General features: G+C 43.9%; 1 protein-coding gene across 11 annotated transcripts in view; it reads left to right on the top strand.

Moving 5' to 3' along the window:
- The window catches only part of clcn5b (Cl-/H+ antiporter 5b), a 58,495-nt gene continuing 43,871 nt past the window's right edge, over positions 1-14,624 (top strand). For 8 of the 11 annotated variants that reach the window (XR_015852020.1, XR_015852023.1, XR_015852021.1 and 5 more), the window contains exons 1-5: positions 559-718; positions 4,798-4,969; positions 5,044-5,143; positions 12,364-12,542; positions 14,461-14,583. Coding sequence is in view for 6 of the 11 variants with exons in the window: in XM_088347498.1 (XP_088203624.1) it covers positions 4,844-4,969; positions 5,044-5,143; positions 12,364-12,542; positions 14,461-14,583 (528 nt within the window). In the remaining 5 variants the exon portion in view is untranslated. The other 3 variants (XM_088347496.1, XM_088347494.1, XM_088347499.1) reach the window with 3 other exon arrangements.

Genomic DNA, 14,624 nt, shown 5'->3' with positions numbered 1-14,624 from the left:
CAGGCGTTTTCTTTCACAACAAGAGCGAGGAAATGAAGTTAAAGGTAACTTGAATTTACGATATGAATCGATTTTTTTTTACAACAGAATATTTTGTTTTCTGTCATGCACGTTATATAGAAGCAAAATAATTATTGATTGTTTACCTTGGAGTGCCCCTTCTAATCTCGTTGCATATGTTTCACGGCGTTAATATTAGTGACGATTAAGGTCATTCAAATCACTTTAATTTGTTTTTAATGATACAAACAACAATTTAACGTTAACATATATTAAGGAAAATAAAATAAATAAAAGGAACAGAAAAATAATTATATGAGTATGGATGTTTATTTTGCCAACTTCCGGTTGACGGCGCCGACCATGCATTCGAGCACTGACGTCATTTTTCAAAATATGACTTATTTTCTATTTTTTGTATTTTTTTTTTCAAAAGATAAAATGTCGCTAATGGACGACGTGAGAAGCCTCATCAAAGTATTAATTATTTGCGTCATGACTCGACGTCAACGTCGTCTTACAGCTAGTTTAGCTAATACTTCGCTCTTGGTAAGAAACTACAAGATGACGCCAGACTCCATTAAAGGTTTCTTTTTTATTTACGAAAAAAAAGCGAAGTAAACAACACCAAGGGAAATATATTCAACTTTTATTTATTTCAATTTTATTTTTGTGCTAACGTCACTTCGGTTGGCCACTTCATCAAGGGAATCGTGAGGTAAAATCGTCATTTTAGAACGAGGATTTGTTTATCTTAATTTCCTAAAAAAGGAAACAAATATTTTATTGTTGCTATTTTTTAAATAATAACAATAATGATACATGAATAAATAAACACATATATGTTTTTTTTAGTATCGGAATTACTCACATTTAGATGATATAATCTTCGAAATTCTACTTGTAAAAAGTCAATCAAAACAATTATTACAAATATTACATTTATTGTGTTCAAAATACGAGCAAAAAATCTAAAATATATCCTGCTAATCAGGGTTGGGTAGGGTTTCTTTAACTGGATTACTTTCAATTACTTTTAGATTACTCCAATACCAAATATGCTAATAAAAGACAAAAATATGAATAAAATGATGACTCACAACACGTGGTAAGCTTTCTCTCCTGGCTTTGATCTCTTTGATCTCCGGCAAAACTAACATCAAATGCGACCAGGGTTGGGTAGGGTTACTTTAACTGGATTACTTTCAATTACTTTTGGATTACTCCAATAACAAACATGCTAATAAAAAAAAAGAAACTAAATATGAATAAAATTCTGACTCACAACACGTGGTAAGCTTTCTCTCCTGGCTTTGAACTCTTTGATCTCTGGCAAAACTAACATAAAATGCGCCCAGGGTTGGGTAGGGTTACTTTAACTGGATTACTTTCAATTACTTTTAGATTACTCCAATACCAAATGTGCTAATAAAATACAAAAAAAACTAAATATGAATAAAATGATGACCCACAACACGTGGTAAGCTTTCTCTCCTGGCTTTGATCTCTTTGATCTCCGGCAAAACGAACATAAAATGCGACCAGGGTTGGGTAGGGTTACTTTAACTGGATTACTTTCAATGACTTTTGGATTACTCCAATACCAAATATGCTAATAAAAGACAAAAAAAACCTAAATATGAAAAAATGATGACTCAAAACACGTGTTAAGCTTTCTCTCCTGGCTTTGATCTCTTTGATCTCCGGCAAAACTAACATCAAATGCGACCAGGGTTGGGTAGGGTTACTTGAACTGGATTACTTTCAATGACTTTTGGATTACTCCAATACCAAATATGCTAATAAAAGACAAAAAAAACCTAAATATGAAAAAATGATGACTCAAAACACGTGTTAAGCTTTCTCTCCTGGCTTTGATCTCTTTGATCTCCGGCAAAACTAACATCAAATGCGACCAGGGTTGGGTAGGGTTACTTGAACTGGATTACTTTCAATGACTTTTGGATTACTCCAATACCAAATATGCTAATAAAAGACAAAAAAAAACTAAATATGAAAAAATGATGACTCAAAACACGTGTTAAGCTTTCTCTCCTGGCTTTGATCTCTTTGATCTCCGGCAAAACGAACATAAAATGCGACAGAAACAAAATGAAAATAAATCCAAACAGCTTGCCAATATCATTTTTGCCGTTCCATGTATTCCGTTCCCTCCCAAGCCTACACAAAATGTATTCATTTTATTCATATTTAGTTTCTTTTGTCTTTTATTAGCATATTTGGTATTGAAGTAATCCAAAAGTAATTGAAAGTAATCCAGTAACCTACCCAATCCTGCTGCTAATAATATTCGGTGTAAAAATGAAGTTTGCGTTTACTATGATTACCGTCTTTTATTATATAAACTGAATCAAACTCTCCCCTTCGAAGCATTTTTAAAGGGACATTGTTTGTTATTTAGCGCCTCCTTGTGGTAAAACACTTCATTTATAAGAAGTAAAACTCGATTTTATAGCATATTTTTGCTTATTATTCAAAAATATGAACTATACTGTAAAGGTGCTTTTTAAAGTCATCCTAGGTCAAAGAAATGAGTATTTATTTTACATAGCCTAAGGGAGCTGAGATGATTGTCCGCCATTTTGCTGCTACGGGTATCTTCCCTCCAAAAAACTTTGTTAAAGGCTTTGTGAGAAACTACGAAAAATGATGCTATTTGGTCACGTTGTAGTTAGTAACGTCTAGTATTGTATCTTACGGACTACAAGGCGCACCTAAATTACCCAAAACGGCCAGAAATTTGAAAGTGAGGCTTATATACCAAAAATATAGTTGCTAAAATTAGAAATGCATACTGTATTCGTTCATGTGCGATACTTCAAGTTTTTATGTTATTCAACTGAATTTTTGTAATGATTAAATTGCAAAACATTGTGTTTAACAGGAATCGAACCTGGGTCGCGTAAGTGAGAGAGCTAAAACCTAATCACTGAACCAGATGACAGATGAAAAGGCATTTGATTGTATCTCATCATCACACTGTTATTCACAGTGCCAGAAACGAATGTTCAAGAATGGAGAAAAGGGAAAGAACGACCTTAATAGATATAAATTAATGCGTAGGTGAGCAAGTCAAAACCTACCCACTAGACCACCAGTGATACAGATGACAGATGAAAAGGCACTCGATTGTATCTCATCATCACACTGTTGTTATTCACAGTGCCAGAAATGAATGTTCAAGAATGGAGAAAAGGGAAAGAACGACCTTAATAGATTTAGATTAACGCGCTAGAGAACGAGCTAAAACCTACCCATTAGACCCCCAGTGATACAGATGACAGATGAAAAGGCATTTGATTTTATCTCATCATCACACTATTGTTACTAATGGTGCCAGAAATGAATGTTTAAGAATGGAGAAAAGGGAAAGAACGACGTTAATAGATTTCAATTAGCACGTGGATGAGAGAGCCAAAACCTACCCACTAAACCACCAATGATACAGATGACATATGAAAAGGCATTCTATTTTATCTCATCATCCCACTATTGTTACTAATGGTGCCAGAAACGAATGTTTAAGAATGGAGAAAAGGGAAAGAACAACCTAAATGGATTTCAATTAGCACTTAGGTGAGAGAGCCAAAACCTACCCACTAAACCACCAATGATACAAATGACATATGAAAAGGCATTCTATTTTATCTCATCATCACACTATTGTTACTAATGGTGCCAGAAACTAATGTTTAAGAATGGAGAAAAGGGAAAGAACGACGTTAATAGATTTCAATTAGCACGTGGATGAGAGAGCCAAAACCTACCCACTAAACCACCAATGATACAAATGACATATGAAAAAGCATTGTATTTTATCTCATCATCACACTATTGTTACTAATGGTGCCAGAAACTAATGTTTAAGAATGGAGAAAAGGGAAAGAACGACCTAAATGGATTTCAATTAGCACTTAGGTAAGAGAGCCAAAACCTACCCACTTAACAACCAATGATACAGATGACATATGAAAAGGCATTCTATTTTATCTCATCATCACACTATTGTTACTAATGGTGCCAGAAACTAATGTTTAAGAATGGAGAAAAGGTAAAGAACGACCTAAATGGATTTCAATTAGCACTTAGGTGAGGGAGCCAAAACCTACCCAATTAACAACCAATGATACAGATGACATATGAAAAGGCATTCTATTTTATCTCATCATCACACTATTGTTACTAATGGTGCCAGAAACTATTTTTTAAGAATGGGGAAAAGGGAAAGAACCCCTAAATGGATTCTAATTTGCACGTAAGTGAGAGAGCTAAAACCTACCCACTAAACCACCAATGATACAAATGACATATGAAAAGGCATTATATTTTATCTCATCATCACACTATTGTTACTAATGGTACCAGAAACTAATGTTTAAGAATGGTGAAAAGGGAAAGAACGACCTAAATGGATTTCAATTAGCACGTAGGTGAGACAGCTAAAACCTTGTTTAGTAAACAACATAAACACAAGGACACTTTGCTTGCAAATTAACATTTCATTGAAAGAACGCTGAACTTTCCAGTGGGGTGCCGCCCACACACTCTCAATCCCTGGATAGAGGAAGAAAAGCTACACAAGGAAGTGGGGGCTCCTTGATGTGAGGACAAATATTTAATCAACGCCATTCCAACCATCTATTAGTGATTTATCACACTGAAATCATTCCCAGAGACTTGATACTTACTGATCAGCAAAGCCGAAGTATTTTAAAATGTATTTTATAATAAAAACAAGAAATAAGACGATTTTTGCACGGTCTACCCCAACCATAGGCGGTAGCGAGGAGCGGGGCAGTGGCGGAGGCTGCCCTATCAAGCCATGATCGGCGTGGGCAAGCTATCGTTTCGCAAGCAGGGTCTGCGGCCGGGATCAGGCCCCTACAATGACTTTAACACCATTGACTGGGTCCTAGAGAGGAAAAAAGGCCAAGAATGGCACAGACAGGTGAGTTGATGTCTTCCTTTTGAGAGGTCACTTTAGGTTGGTCTGGATTGAGGATTTTCATTTTTGTTTTTTAGGTTAGAAACAAAAGCAAACTGTCGCGGTCAGCTTATCTACTCAGCCTCATTGACGCCTTTTCGGGATGGCTGCTGATGCTTTTTCTGGGTCTGATGGCAGGTACGTACAAACGCTTGTCACATTCAGTCTTGAGAGAAATATTTGAGAAATATCTTCAAGGCAATACTCTTGGGATAACGGCGAGGGAATTTCTTAAAATGAATACAATGACAACCTAGCAGCACGGAGTGGGAGACTGGAGTATTTATAGCAGAGGGTGGGTAATGATTGAGGACACCTGAACCAGGGAGTAGAGAGGGAGACTGGAAAATGGGGCAATGCTGCCATCTCTTGGAGAAAAAGAAGGACTGCGGCTGTATTTGCTGACTCCTTGTAGAGCACAGGTGTCAAACAGGCGGCCCGTGGGCCAAATCAGGCCCGCTACGGGATTGGATCCGGCCCGCGAGACAACACTCAGAGAAGGGCAAGAGAAAAACAAGCTGGAGGTTGAAATATGTCAACTTGATGTTGCCAAAGCCAGGTGCCTCGAACAAAGACACTGTATTTTTTTTTATATTTTTCTCTCTCTCTCTCTCTCTCTCTCTCTCTCTCTCTCTTTTCCACCCCTTTTCTCCCACTCTGTCTCTGTCTCTTTCACTCTCTGTGTCTCTTTTTCTCTTCCTTTGTTGCTCTTTGTCTCTTTCTCTCTCTGTGTCTTTTAACCTCTTTTGCTCTAACTTCCTTTTTTCCTTTTCTCTCTTTTCTCTTTCTCTCTTCATGCCCTTTGCGCTTTCTTTTCTCTTTTCTCTCCTTCTGTCTTTTTATTTCTCTTTGGATTTCTTTCTTCCTCTCCCTTTCTTTTCCCCCTCTCTCACAACCTTTTATCTTTTGTTTCTTACGCTCTCTCCCTCCCCTCTCTCTCTTTTTCTTTCTTTGTCCAGCCCTCTTCTTTTCCCTCCCTCTTTCTCTCTTATTTCTTTATCTCTGTTTTTCTTTCTCTTTAATCTACTAGTACGGCCCCCGAGAGAATGTTTGTTCTATCGTGTGGCCCCCAAGTTAAAATGAGTTTGACACCCCTGTCACAGGTGTCAAACATGCGGCCCGCGGGCCAGATCAGGCTCGCTAAGAGATTGAATCCGGCCCGCGAGACAATACTCAGAGAAGCGCAAGAGGAAAACAAGCTGCAGGTTGAAATATGTCAACTTGATGTTGCCAAAGCCAGGTGCCTCGAACAAAGACACTGTACTTGTATTTATTTCTCTCTCTCTCTTTTCTCTCTCTCTCTTTCTTTCTTTCTTTCTCTCTTTTTTCTTTTTTGTTTCTGTCTTTCTGTCTTTCTTTGTTTCTGTCATTCTTTCTTTCCTTCTTGCTTTCTTTCTTTCTTTTTTGTTTCTGTCTTTCTATCTTTCTTTGTTTCTGTCTTTCTTTCTTTCCTTCTTTCTCTATGTCTTTCTTTCTTTCCTTCTTTCTTTCTTTCTTTCTTTTTTCTCTTTTCCACCCCTTTTCTCCCACTCTGTCTCTGTCTCTTTCACTCTGTGTGTCTCTCTTTTTCTCTTCCTTTGTTGCTCTTTGTCTCTTTCTCTCTCTGTGTCTTTTAACCTCTTTTGCTCTAACGTCCTTTTTTCCTTTTCTCTCTTTTCTTTTTCTCTCTTCCTACCCTTCGCGCTTTCTTTTCTCTTTTCTCTCCTTCTATTTTTCTAGTTCTCTTTGGATTTCTTTCTTCCTCTCCCTGTATTTCCCCCCTCTCTCACGACTTTTTATCTTTTGTTTTCCATGCTCTCTCCCTCTCTCTTTTTCTTTCTTTGTCCCGCCCTCTCTCCTTTTCCCTCCCTCTTTCTCTTATTTTTTTTATCTCTTTTTCTTTCTCTTCAATCTACTCGTCCGGACCCCGAGAGAATGTTTGTTCTATCGTGCGGCCCCCGAGTTCAAATGAGTTTGACACCCCTGTATTAAATCTTAGTGAAGGAATAAAAAAACTGAGGGAACCCCCCCCAATCCCCCTCGGATGGGTCTGGCCTTGATGCGGCGAGGGGGCTTGCGTGTTCCAGTGACCCTGGAGAGCGATACCGTCGGGAGCTTGCTCCTGGTAGGGTCACCCATGGCGGGCCGGTCTCCGGGGTAGGTTCCAGACAAACAAAGACCCCAGCGTGTCGGTACGCTGTGAGGTGGCAGCCCCACCAACCGACTATCCTGCGGAGGGCTAACAACTCACCCAGGAGAAACACACTTTGTTACGAAACTGACCAGAGAAAGAAGCCGGACTGACCAACACGGTAACGGACCCCAGCCTGCCCCCGACCAACGAGTACGGATCGATCTTCGTCATAAGACCCGTGTCGCCACCTGGAATGTCCAGACACTCCTTCGCCCCGGAGCTGCCACCCTGCTGTCCCGAGAGCTCTGTCGCTATAACATCACCATGGCAGGGCTCTGTGAAGTACGATGGCAAGGCAATGGTGAAACAACAGCTGGCAACCATTGCTACATCTGGAGTGGCCCCGAGAGTCGGACCGGCCTTTACGGTGTGGCTCTTGCCATTCCAAAAGCCCTCCGGAGGTCCCTCATCAGCTGGACACCAATAAGTGACAGACTACTGTCTGCTCGATTCCTCCACCATCACGGCAAGATGACAGTGATCGTCGCCTACGCCCCCACCGATGTCGCTGATGAGGATGCGAAGGACGCGTTCTTTGACCAACTCCACCAGGCTGTCAACCAAGCCCCACCACACGACGTCACCATCATCCTCACTGATGCCAACGCCACTCTATCCAGCATTGATCGGTCCCCCGGCTCACCTGTCGGCACCACCTTCGTTGACAGCACAACAAACGACAATGGCAACCGCCTCCTCCTCCTCTGCCACCAAAACAACCTTTGTGTTGCTGACACCTGGTTTCCCCGGAAATGCATCCATCACTGGACGTGGTACAGCCCAGATGGCAGAACCAGGAAGGGATTGGACCACATCCTGATATCACGACGCTGGAAGTCGTTTGTAACCAACTGCCGGGTGTTCAGAGGAGCACAGCTTGGCAACACAGACCATCGTCTGCTGGTGGCCCAGCTCAAGCTAAAGCTCCGAGCCAACCAGCACAAGACTCTGCCTCGCCCCGACTCCTCCCGACTCAGCGACCTCAACATCGCCAGAGACTTCAGTTGCTCCATCCGCCGCTCTCTTGATACCCTGGCTCCTGACAAGCTGACAGACTGGGCGGCCTTCAAGGAAAGTGTCCTCCAGTCTGCTCACAATGTCCTCGGACGCCCGCGATCCTCCCCGAGAAAGCCCTGGATATCAGAGAGGACACTAAACATCATAGACCAGCGGCGTGAGGCCCGACTCCGAGGCGACCTCACAGAGTATCGGAGACTGAATCGCCTGCGCAATGTGGCCATTGCTGAAGATAGGGAGAGGTTTTGGCAGGCAGAAGCCCAACAGCTTGAGTCCGCGGCCAACAACAACAACATGAGCCGCGTATTCAGTCTACTACGCCAAGCCCGTAGCGGCCCACACATAAAGACAGCCCTGGTAAAGGACTCAGACGGCAACCTCATCATGACAGAAGCCAACTGCCTCGAGCGCTGGAAGGAGCACTTTAGCCTCCTCTTGCAGCACAGCACCATCCCGGCTGATCCCACCCTCCTACGGGCTGCGAGCACAGCACCTCCTAACGACACCTGCTGCACAGACCCCGTAACACCCGAGGAAGTGAGAGCTGCTCTGAAGAAGCTGAACACCAAGAAAGCCCCCGGCATCTGTGCCATTACCGGCGAGATGCTCAAGGCCGGCGGTGATGGCATGGTGGAGTGGCTAACCCGCCTATTCAACCAGGTGTGGGAATCGGAGCAGCTGCCCACCGACTGGACCAGAGGAGTCATCTTGCCCTTCTGGAAATGCAAGGGCGACAGGCTTGTCTGTGGAAACCACAGAGGCATAACCTTACTCTCCATCCCGGGCAAGGTCTTTACCAGGATCTTGCTCAGCCGTGCCCTTCCAGCAATCAGAAGCTGCCGCCGTCCCCAGCAGGCTGGCTTTATGCCCAACCGCTCCACAACGGACCACATCTCTGCCGTCCGTTTGCTGATAGAAAAGACCCGTGAATTCCGTAAAGATCGCCATCTATATATCGGATTCATTGATCTGAAGGCCGCCTTTGACACCGTCTGCCACTCTTCACTGTGGAACATCCTCCAAGCTCTCAGAGCACCACCCAAGATCATAGCCCTGTTCAAGCTGCTCTACAGCAACACAGAGAGCTGTGTCCGTATCAACGGCATTGACTCCGACTGGTTTGCTATCTCCAGCGGCGTTCGCCAAGGCTGTGTGGCTGCTCCCGACCTTTTTAATTGCATCATCGACCATCTGATGTTCAGGGTTAGTGAGCGCATCCCCGGAGTGTCTTTCGGCAACTACCACCTGACTGACCTGGAGTATGCTGACGACACCATCATTCTCAGCACTTCCTACAGCCAGCTGAGAGACGCTCTGGGCATTTACAGCGAAGAGGCAGCGCGGCTTGGCCTGCAAGTGAGTTGGACGAAAACCAAGTTCATGTATGTCGGTGATGGACCAGATCCACCTCCCATCCAAATTGGTAGCGACATCGTAGAGCCTGTCAAGAGCTTTGTATATCTGGGGTCCATGGTGACAGACAATGGGGACCTAAAACCAGAGATTCTCCGCAGAAGAGCCCTGGCAGCATCTGCTCTGCAGTCTCTCTGGAAACCACTCTGGCGGCACCAGACCATCGCACGCAAGACGAAGCTCCGCATTTACAACCTCGCCGTACTCCCTATCCTGCTTTATGGCTCAGAAACATGGCCCCTGAACGACACCCTGGCCACAAGAATCGATGGTTTTGATAGCAGGGCTCTCAGAACCATCGAGAACATCAGGTGGCCCCAGCGAGTCTCCAATAAAGAGCTCAGAGCCCGCACGTGCCAGCCCCAAGCATCTTCCTTGGTCGCACAACGCCGCACCCGCTGGTTTGGCCATGTCCTTCGTCTACCACCAGACCATCCGACACGAGCCATTCTCCAGTTTGACCCAAAGGCCGCAGGCTGGAGACGACCACGAGGGAAACCCCGCACTCGATGGCTCGACGTCGTTGCGGGCGACCTCCAACAACACGGAGTTGCCGTAGAGGATGCAGAACAGCTGGCACAAGACCGCCAGCATTGGAAAAACCTGGTTCATCTGGTCGGCTCAACGCACAGGGACGGGACCCCCCGACCTTCGCTGGAGCAATAAGTAAGTAAGTAAGTAACCCCCCCCAATAATCGTTTTACAATCAAATCTTAAATCCCTGAATCCTAATTCAAGTCAATTCAAGTCCTGTTTATTTGTGATGCCTTTAATCACAAAGAGTCTCAAAGGGCTGCACAGACCACAGATTATTGCAAACCACAGACTAATATGACACCATCTCCTGATCTAAAACCTACAAGAGGGAAAGGAAAAACTCAAAAACCTCAACATGAGGAAAATGAAGAAACCTAGGGAAGGGACCGCACATGAGGTCATCCCCCTTCCAGGATGACCAGGCTGCAATGGATTTTGCAATAACAAATAATACACAGATATTGTCAACATCAAATATAGATTATTCATATGCTATAGAATATAAGTGTGTTTTAAGCCTAGATTTAAACAGTTCCACTGAAGTTGCTGATCGAATCTCAGGGGGAAGAGCATTCCGCATCACCGGTGCCCGAATGGAGAACGCTCTCGAACCTGCGGATTTCTTCTTGGCTCTTGGATCACGAGTAGACCAGCGTTTTCATAGCGAAGGCTCTGGACAAGAGCATAGGGGGAGCAAGCCCATGCATGATTTTGTATAATACGAACAGAACCTTCAAATCACATCTTAAGCTAACAGGGAGCCAATGCAGGTTAGCTATAATTGGGGTCATCTGATCTAACTTTCTTGTCTTAGTTAAAAGCCTGGCTGCAGGATTGTGTACCAGCTGAAGGCTCTTGATTTTGGACTTCGGGAGACCGGAGAGTAGTGCATTACAGTCATCGAGACGGGATGAATTATAATCTCCGCATCCGACTGAGTCAGCATGGGGCGAATTTTAGCAATGTTGCCAAGATGGAAAAAAAGCTGTTCTAGTAATATTCTAAACGAGTGTTTGAAAGGACAGATCTGGGTCAAACATGATACCTCCATTTTTTTTCACTCTGGGTGATATTGCATTTGTCAATGTTCAGAACAGTTTTTTCAGAACAAGTCATAGCATTTAGATGGACCAATAACTAACATTTCGGTCTTTTCAGAGTTAAGGCGCAAGAAGTTGAGTGACATCCATTCTTTTATCTCAGGCCTCCAAATTTCCACAATTTAGTGTGGCAGATTCCTCCATGGGAAGATATAGTTGAGTGTTATACTTGCGAATAATATCACCTAATGCAGGGCTGTATAACTCATTTTAACTCGGGGGCCACACGATAGAACAAACATTCTGTCAGGGGCCGGACGAGTAGATTAAAGAGAAAGAAAAAGGGAGATAAAGAAATAAGAGAAAGAGGGAGGGATAAGGAGAGAGGGTGGGACAAAGAAAGAGAAAAAGGGAGAGAGGGAGAGAGCGTGAGAAACAAAAGAGATGAAAAGAGAAGTTGTGAGAGAGGGGGAAAGAAAGGGAGAGGAAGAAAGAAATCCAAAGAGAAATAGAAAGACAGAAGGAGAGAAAAGAGAAAAGAAAGCGCGAAGGGTAGGAAGAGAGAAAGAGAAAAGGAAAAAAGGAAGTTAGAGCAAATGAAGTTAAAAAGACACAGAGAGAGAAAGAGACAAAGAGCAACAAAGGAAGAGAAAAATAGAGACACGGAGAGTGAAAGAGAGAGAGAGAGAGAGAGAGAGAGAGAGAGAGAGAGAGAGAGAGAGAGAGAGAGAGAGATAAATACAAGTATAGTGTCTTTATGAGATGAACCTGGCTTTGGCAACATCAAGTTAACATATTTCAACCTGCAGTGGTTTTTCTCTTGCGCTTCTCTGACAGTGTTGTCTTGCGGGCCGGAATCAACCCCTTAGCGGGCCTGATCTGGCCCGCGGGCCGCCTGTTTGACACCTGTGACCTAATGAAAGCATGTAAATGCTGAAAAGAAGGGGGCCAAGTACTGAACCCTGCGGAACACCACAGGTAACACGAAAGGGCTCAGATGTCATTTCCCCATATTTAACACAGTGCGTCCTATCTGAGAGGTAGGATCTGAACCATAAGAGGACGGTTCCTAATTCAATTACCCCTGCGAGAATGTTTTTTCTACCGTGTGGCCCTCGAGTTAAAATGAGTTGGACACCCCTGAGTTGTTCCCTAAGGACCTTTATTTTCTGTTACAGGCACGGTTGCAGCCGGTATCGACTATACCAGCCTCTGGCTGACGGACATTAAGGAGGGTGGGTGTCTGGCGGGCTTCTGGTTAAGCCACGATCGCTGCTGCTTTAGCGCCAGGCAGAAGGAGCCCTACCATTGCCCTCAATGGCAGAGCTGGGCCCAGATCCTTTCCGGGACTTCCCAGGTAGCCTTAAACATTCATTTTTCCTTAGAGAGGTTTTTCCATTTTCTGCTTATTGCGGCTTTCATATTTCAGCGCATGTTCCGCTAACATTTCGAATTCCAATTCTGTAGACTTGATCGTAGTACAGTAATCCCTCGGTTATCGCTGTTAAGGGGGACCAGAACCCGCCGTGAAATGTGAAAATCCGCGCTCAAACTTACCTCGAGATGACGTCCTTACCAACTGAACGAAAACAAAAACTAAAGATCTACAAATACAGAACATAGACTTGCAGTTGGATGACTGGTCTTTATTGTCATGATACAAAAAGTGCAACGAAATTGGAGGGTTTCTCCTTTCAGTGCAAGAAAGCGATTTCAACAGCGGCTGGCTAGCTGCACACTACCATTGATTAAAATACAACCGTCCAAAATGTAGCGATTTCCCTCGAGTAGTAGCTCCAAGTCATCTGTTTCATGGGTAATGGATCTGGCATTGGTGAGCTAGAGGCTCGGCAAGGGTGACTTAATAGGTTTGTTAGCCTAGCTGTAGCAGTAGGCCGGATATCCAGCCTCTTCTGACGCCGCCTCAGTCGCTTCCCAGACCATATAACAATCCACGAAGCACCCGCTGGTGATCACCATTTCTCTGCACTCTCTTGACTTTCCTCGGAGTCTGATATACTTGATGAATTTCTGTAGCTGCCGAAGGATTTTATACATTTGACTGTAAGGGATTTTATACAATTGAATACAAGTTACATTTATTGAGTTCAATGAAGATTTTCACTGAGTGGGCTTCAGGTCAGGGTGTTCCAAATGCGGAATGTTTTGGCTGGGGAATTTTGATAACAGGACTCTGACGGAGGACGGCAGATGATGTTTTGAGAACAAGGCCCCGATGGCATAGAAACACTTGGTGTTGTTTTGAGTTTTTCCAGACATCGAAGCGAGGTGGTGGAGCTGTGGAGGGCTTTCCTGGTACGCCCATGGGAGGAGCCGACACACCAGCTTGCGGAAAAACGTTGGCCGAAAGGAGGAAGCGAGAAGATCGAGATAGGAGGCTTGACAGAGACTCGAGCAACACTAATTCGACTAATTCGGCCATATTTGATGGAGTTCACTTATTTAAATTGTTCAAGAAATTAAATCTGCCCCCGTGTAGAAATGCCGGTCTCTGGTCCATCTTTTCCAACAAGAAACGAGCGCGCATTGTTAGGTGAATGTAGGTTGTGTTTGGTTAATGGAGTCAGATAACTAATTCGAACAATTTGGTAAACGGTACATTTTAATATTTAATTCCTAACAATTAAAGCTAATACCTGTCGCCATGCTTCCCAGTCTGTTTCAGGTGAATACATTGACTTGTGCGTCCGCTCCACTCTTTGACTGACAGCATACAACAGCCTATCACAGACAGTAATACTCACCCAACACATGAAGCCCTCCCTAAACTGCCCCTTTGATAGCATTTGCTGTTTGCTTTCCACTCCAAACACTAGATGGATAGATAGATAGATAGATAGATAGATAGATAGATTATTCATCCCCGTAGGGAAATTCACACTTCCATCAGTATCTTTTTATTGTTTATTAACAGGATGGCCTCGGGGTGCTGTGTTGTAGTTTAGCAACAGCGGAGTGGATGACGTCACACGCTAGTCCAAAAGTTCGACGTCCCTGCAGCAGATGGAAATCTTCGTGTTAACATGCCCAGGGTTACACCACCTCGTGTTCATGTAGATAGCGAGTCCACCTCCTCTCCGCTTCCCGCAGGCTTTTGTGTCCCTGTCTGCCCTAACAGCGCTGAAGCCGGGTAGCTCCGGGTAGTTTATCAGTTCTCAGACACGTCCAAACCAGGATTTGTCTATTTAAATGCTGTGCGACCTGTTCTGGACTTTCGGAGTTTACATCAAAAATGGAGTTGTGTGTCTTCTCAGGGTAATCAGGCCTACACGGTTGACTACTTGATGTACATATTCTGGGCTCTTCTGTTCGCATTCCTGGCTGTGATACTGGTCCAGAATTTCGCCCCGTATGCGAGCGGCTCCGGACTTCCCGAGGTGAGCCGACATGCTGCAACACTATGCTTGCGTCTGTTTGC

Source organism: Urocampus carinirostris, chromosome 11, assembly GCF_059441175.1.
Source record: "Urocampus carinirostris isolate Australia breed hairy pipefish chromosome 11, RoL_Ucar_1.0, whole genome shotgun sequence".
Taxonomy (NCBI): domain Eukaryota; kingdom Metazoa; phylum Chordata; class Actinopteri; order Syngnathiformes; family Syngnathidae; genus Urocampus; species Urocampus carinirostris.
Note: the sequence above shows the minus strand (reverse complement) of the source record. Positions and strands in the feature narration are given on the sequence as shown.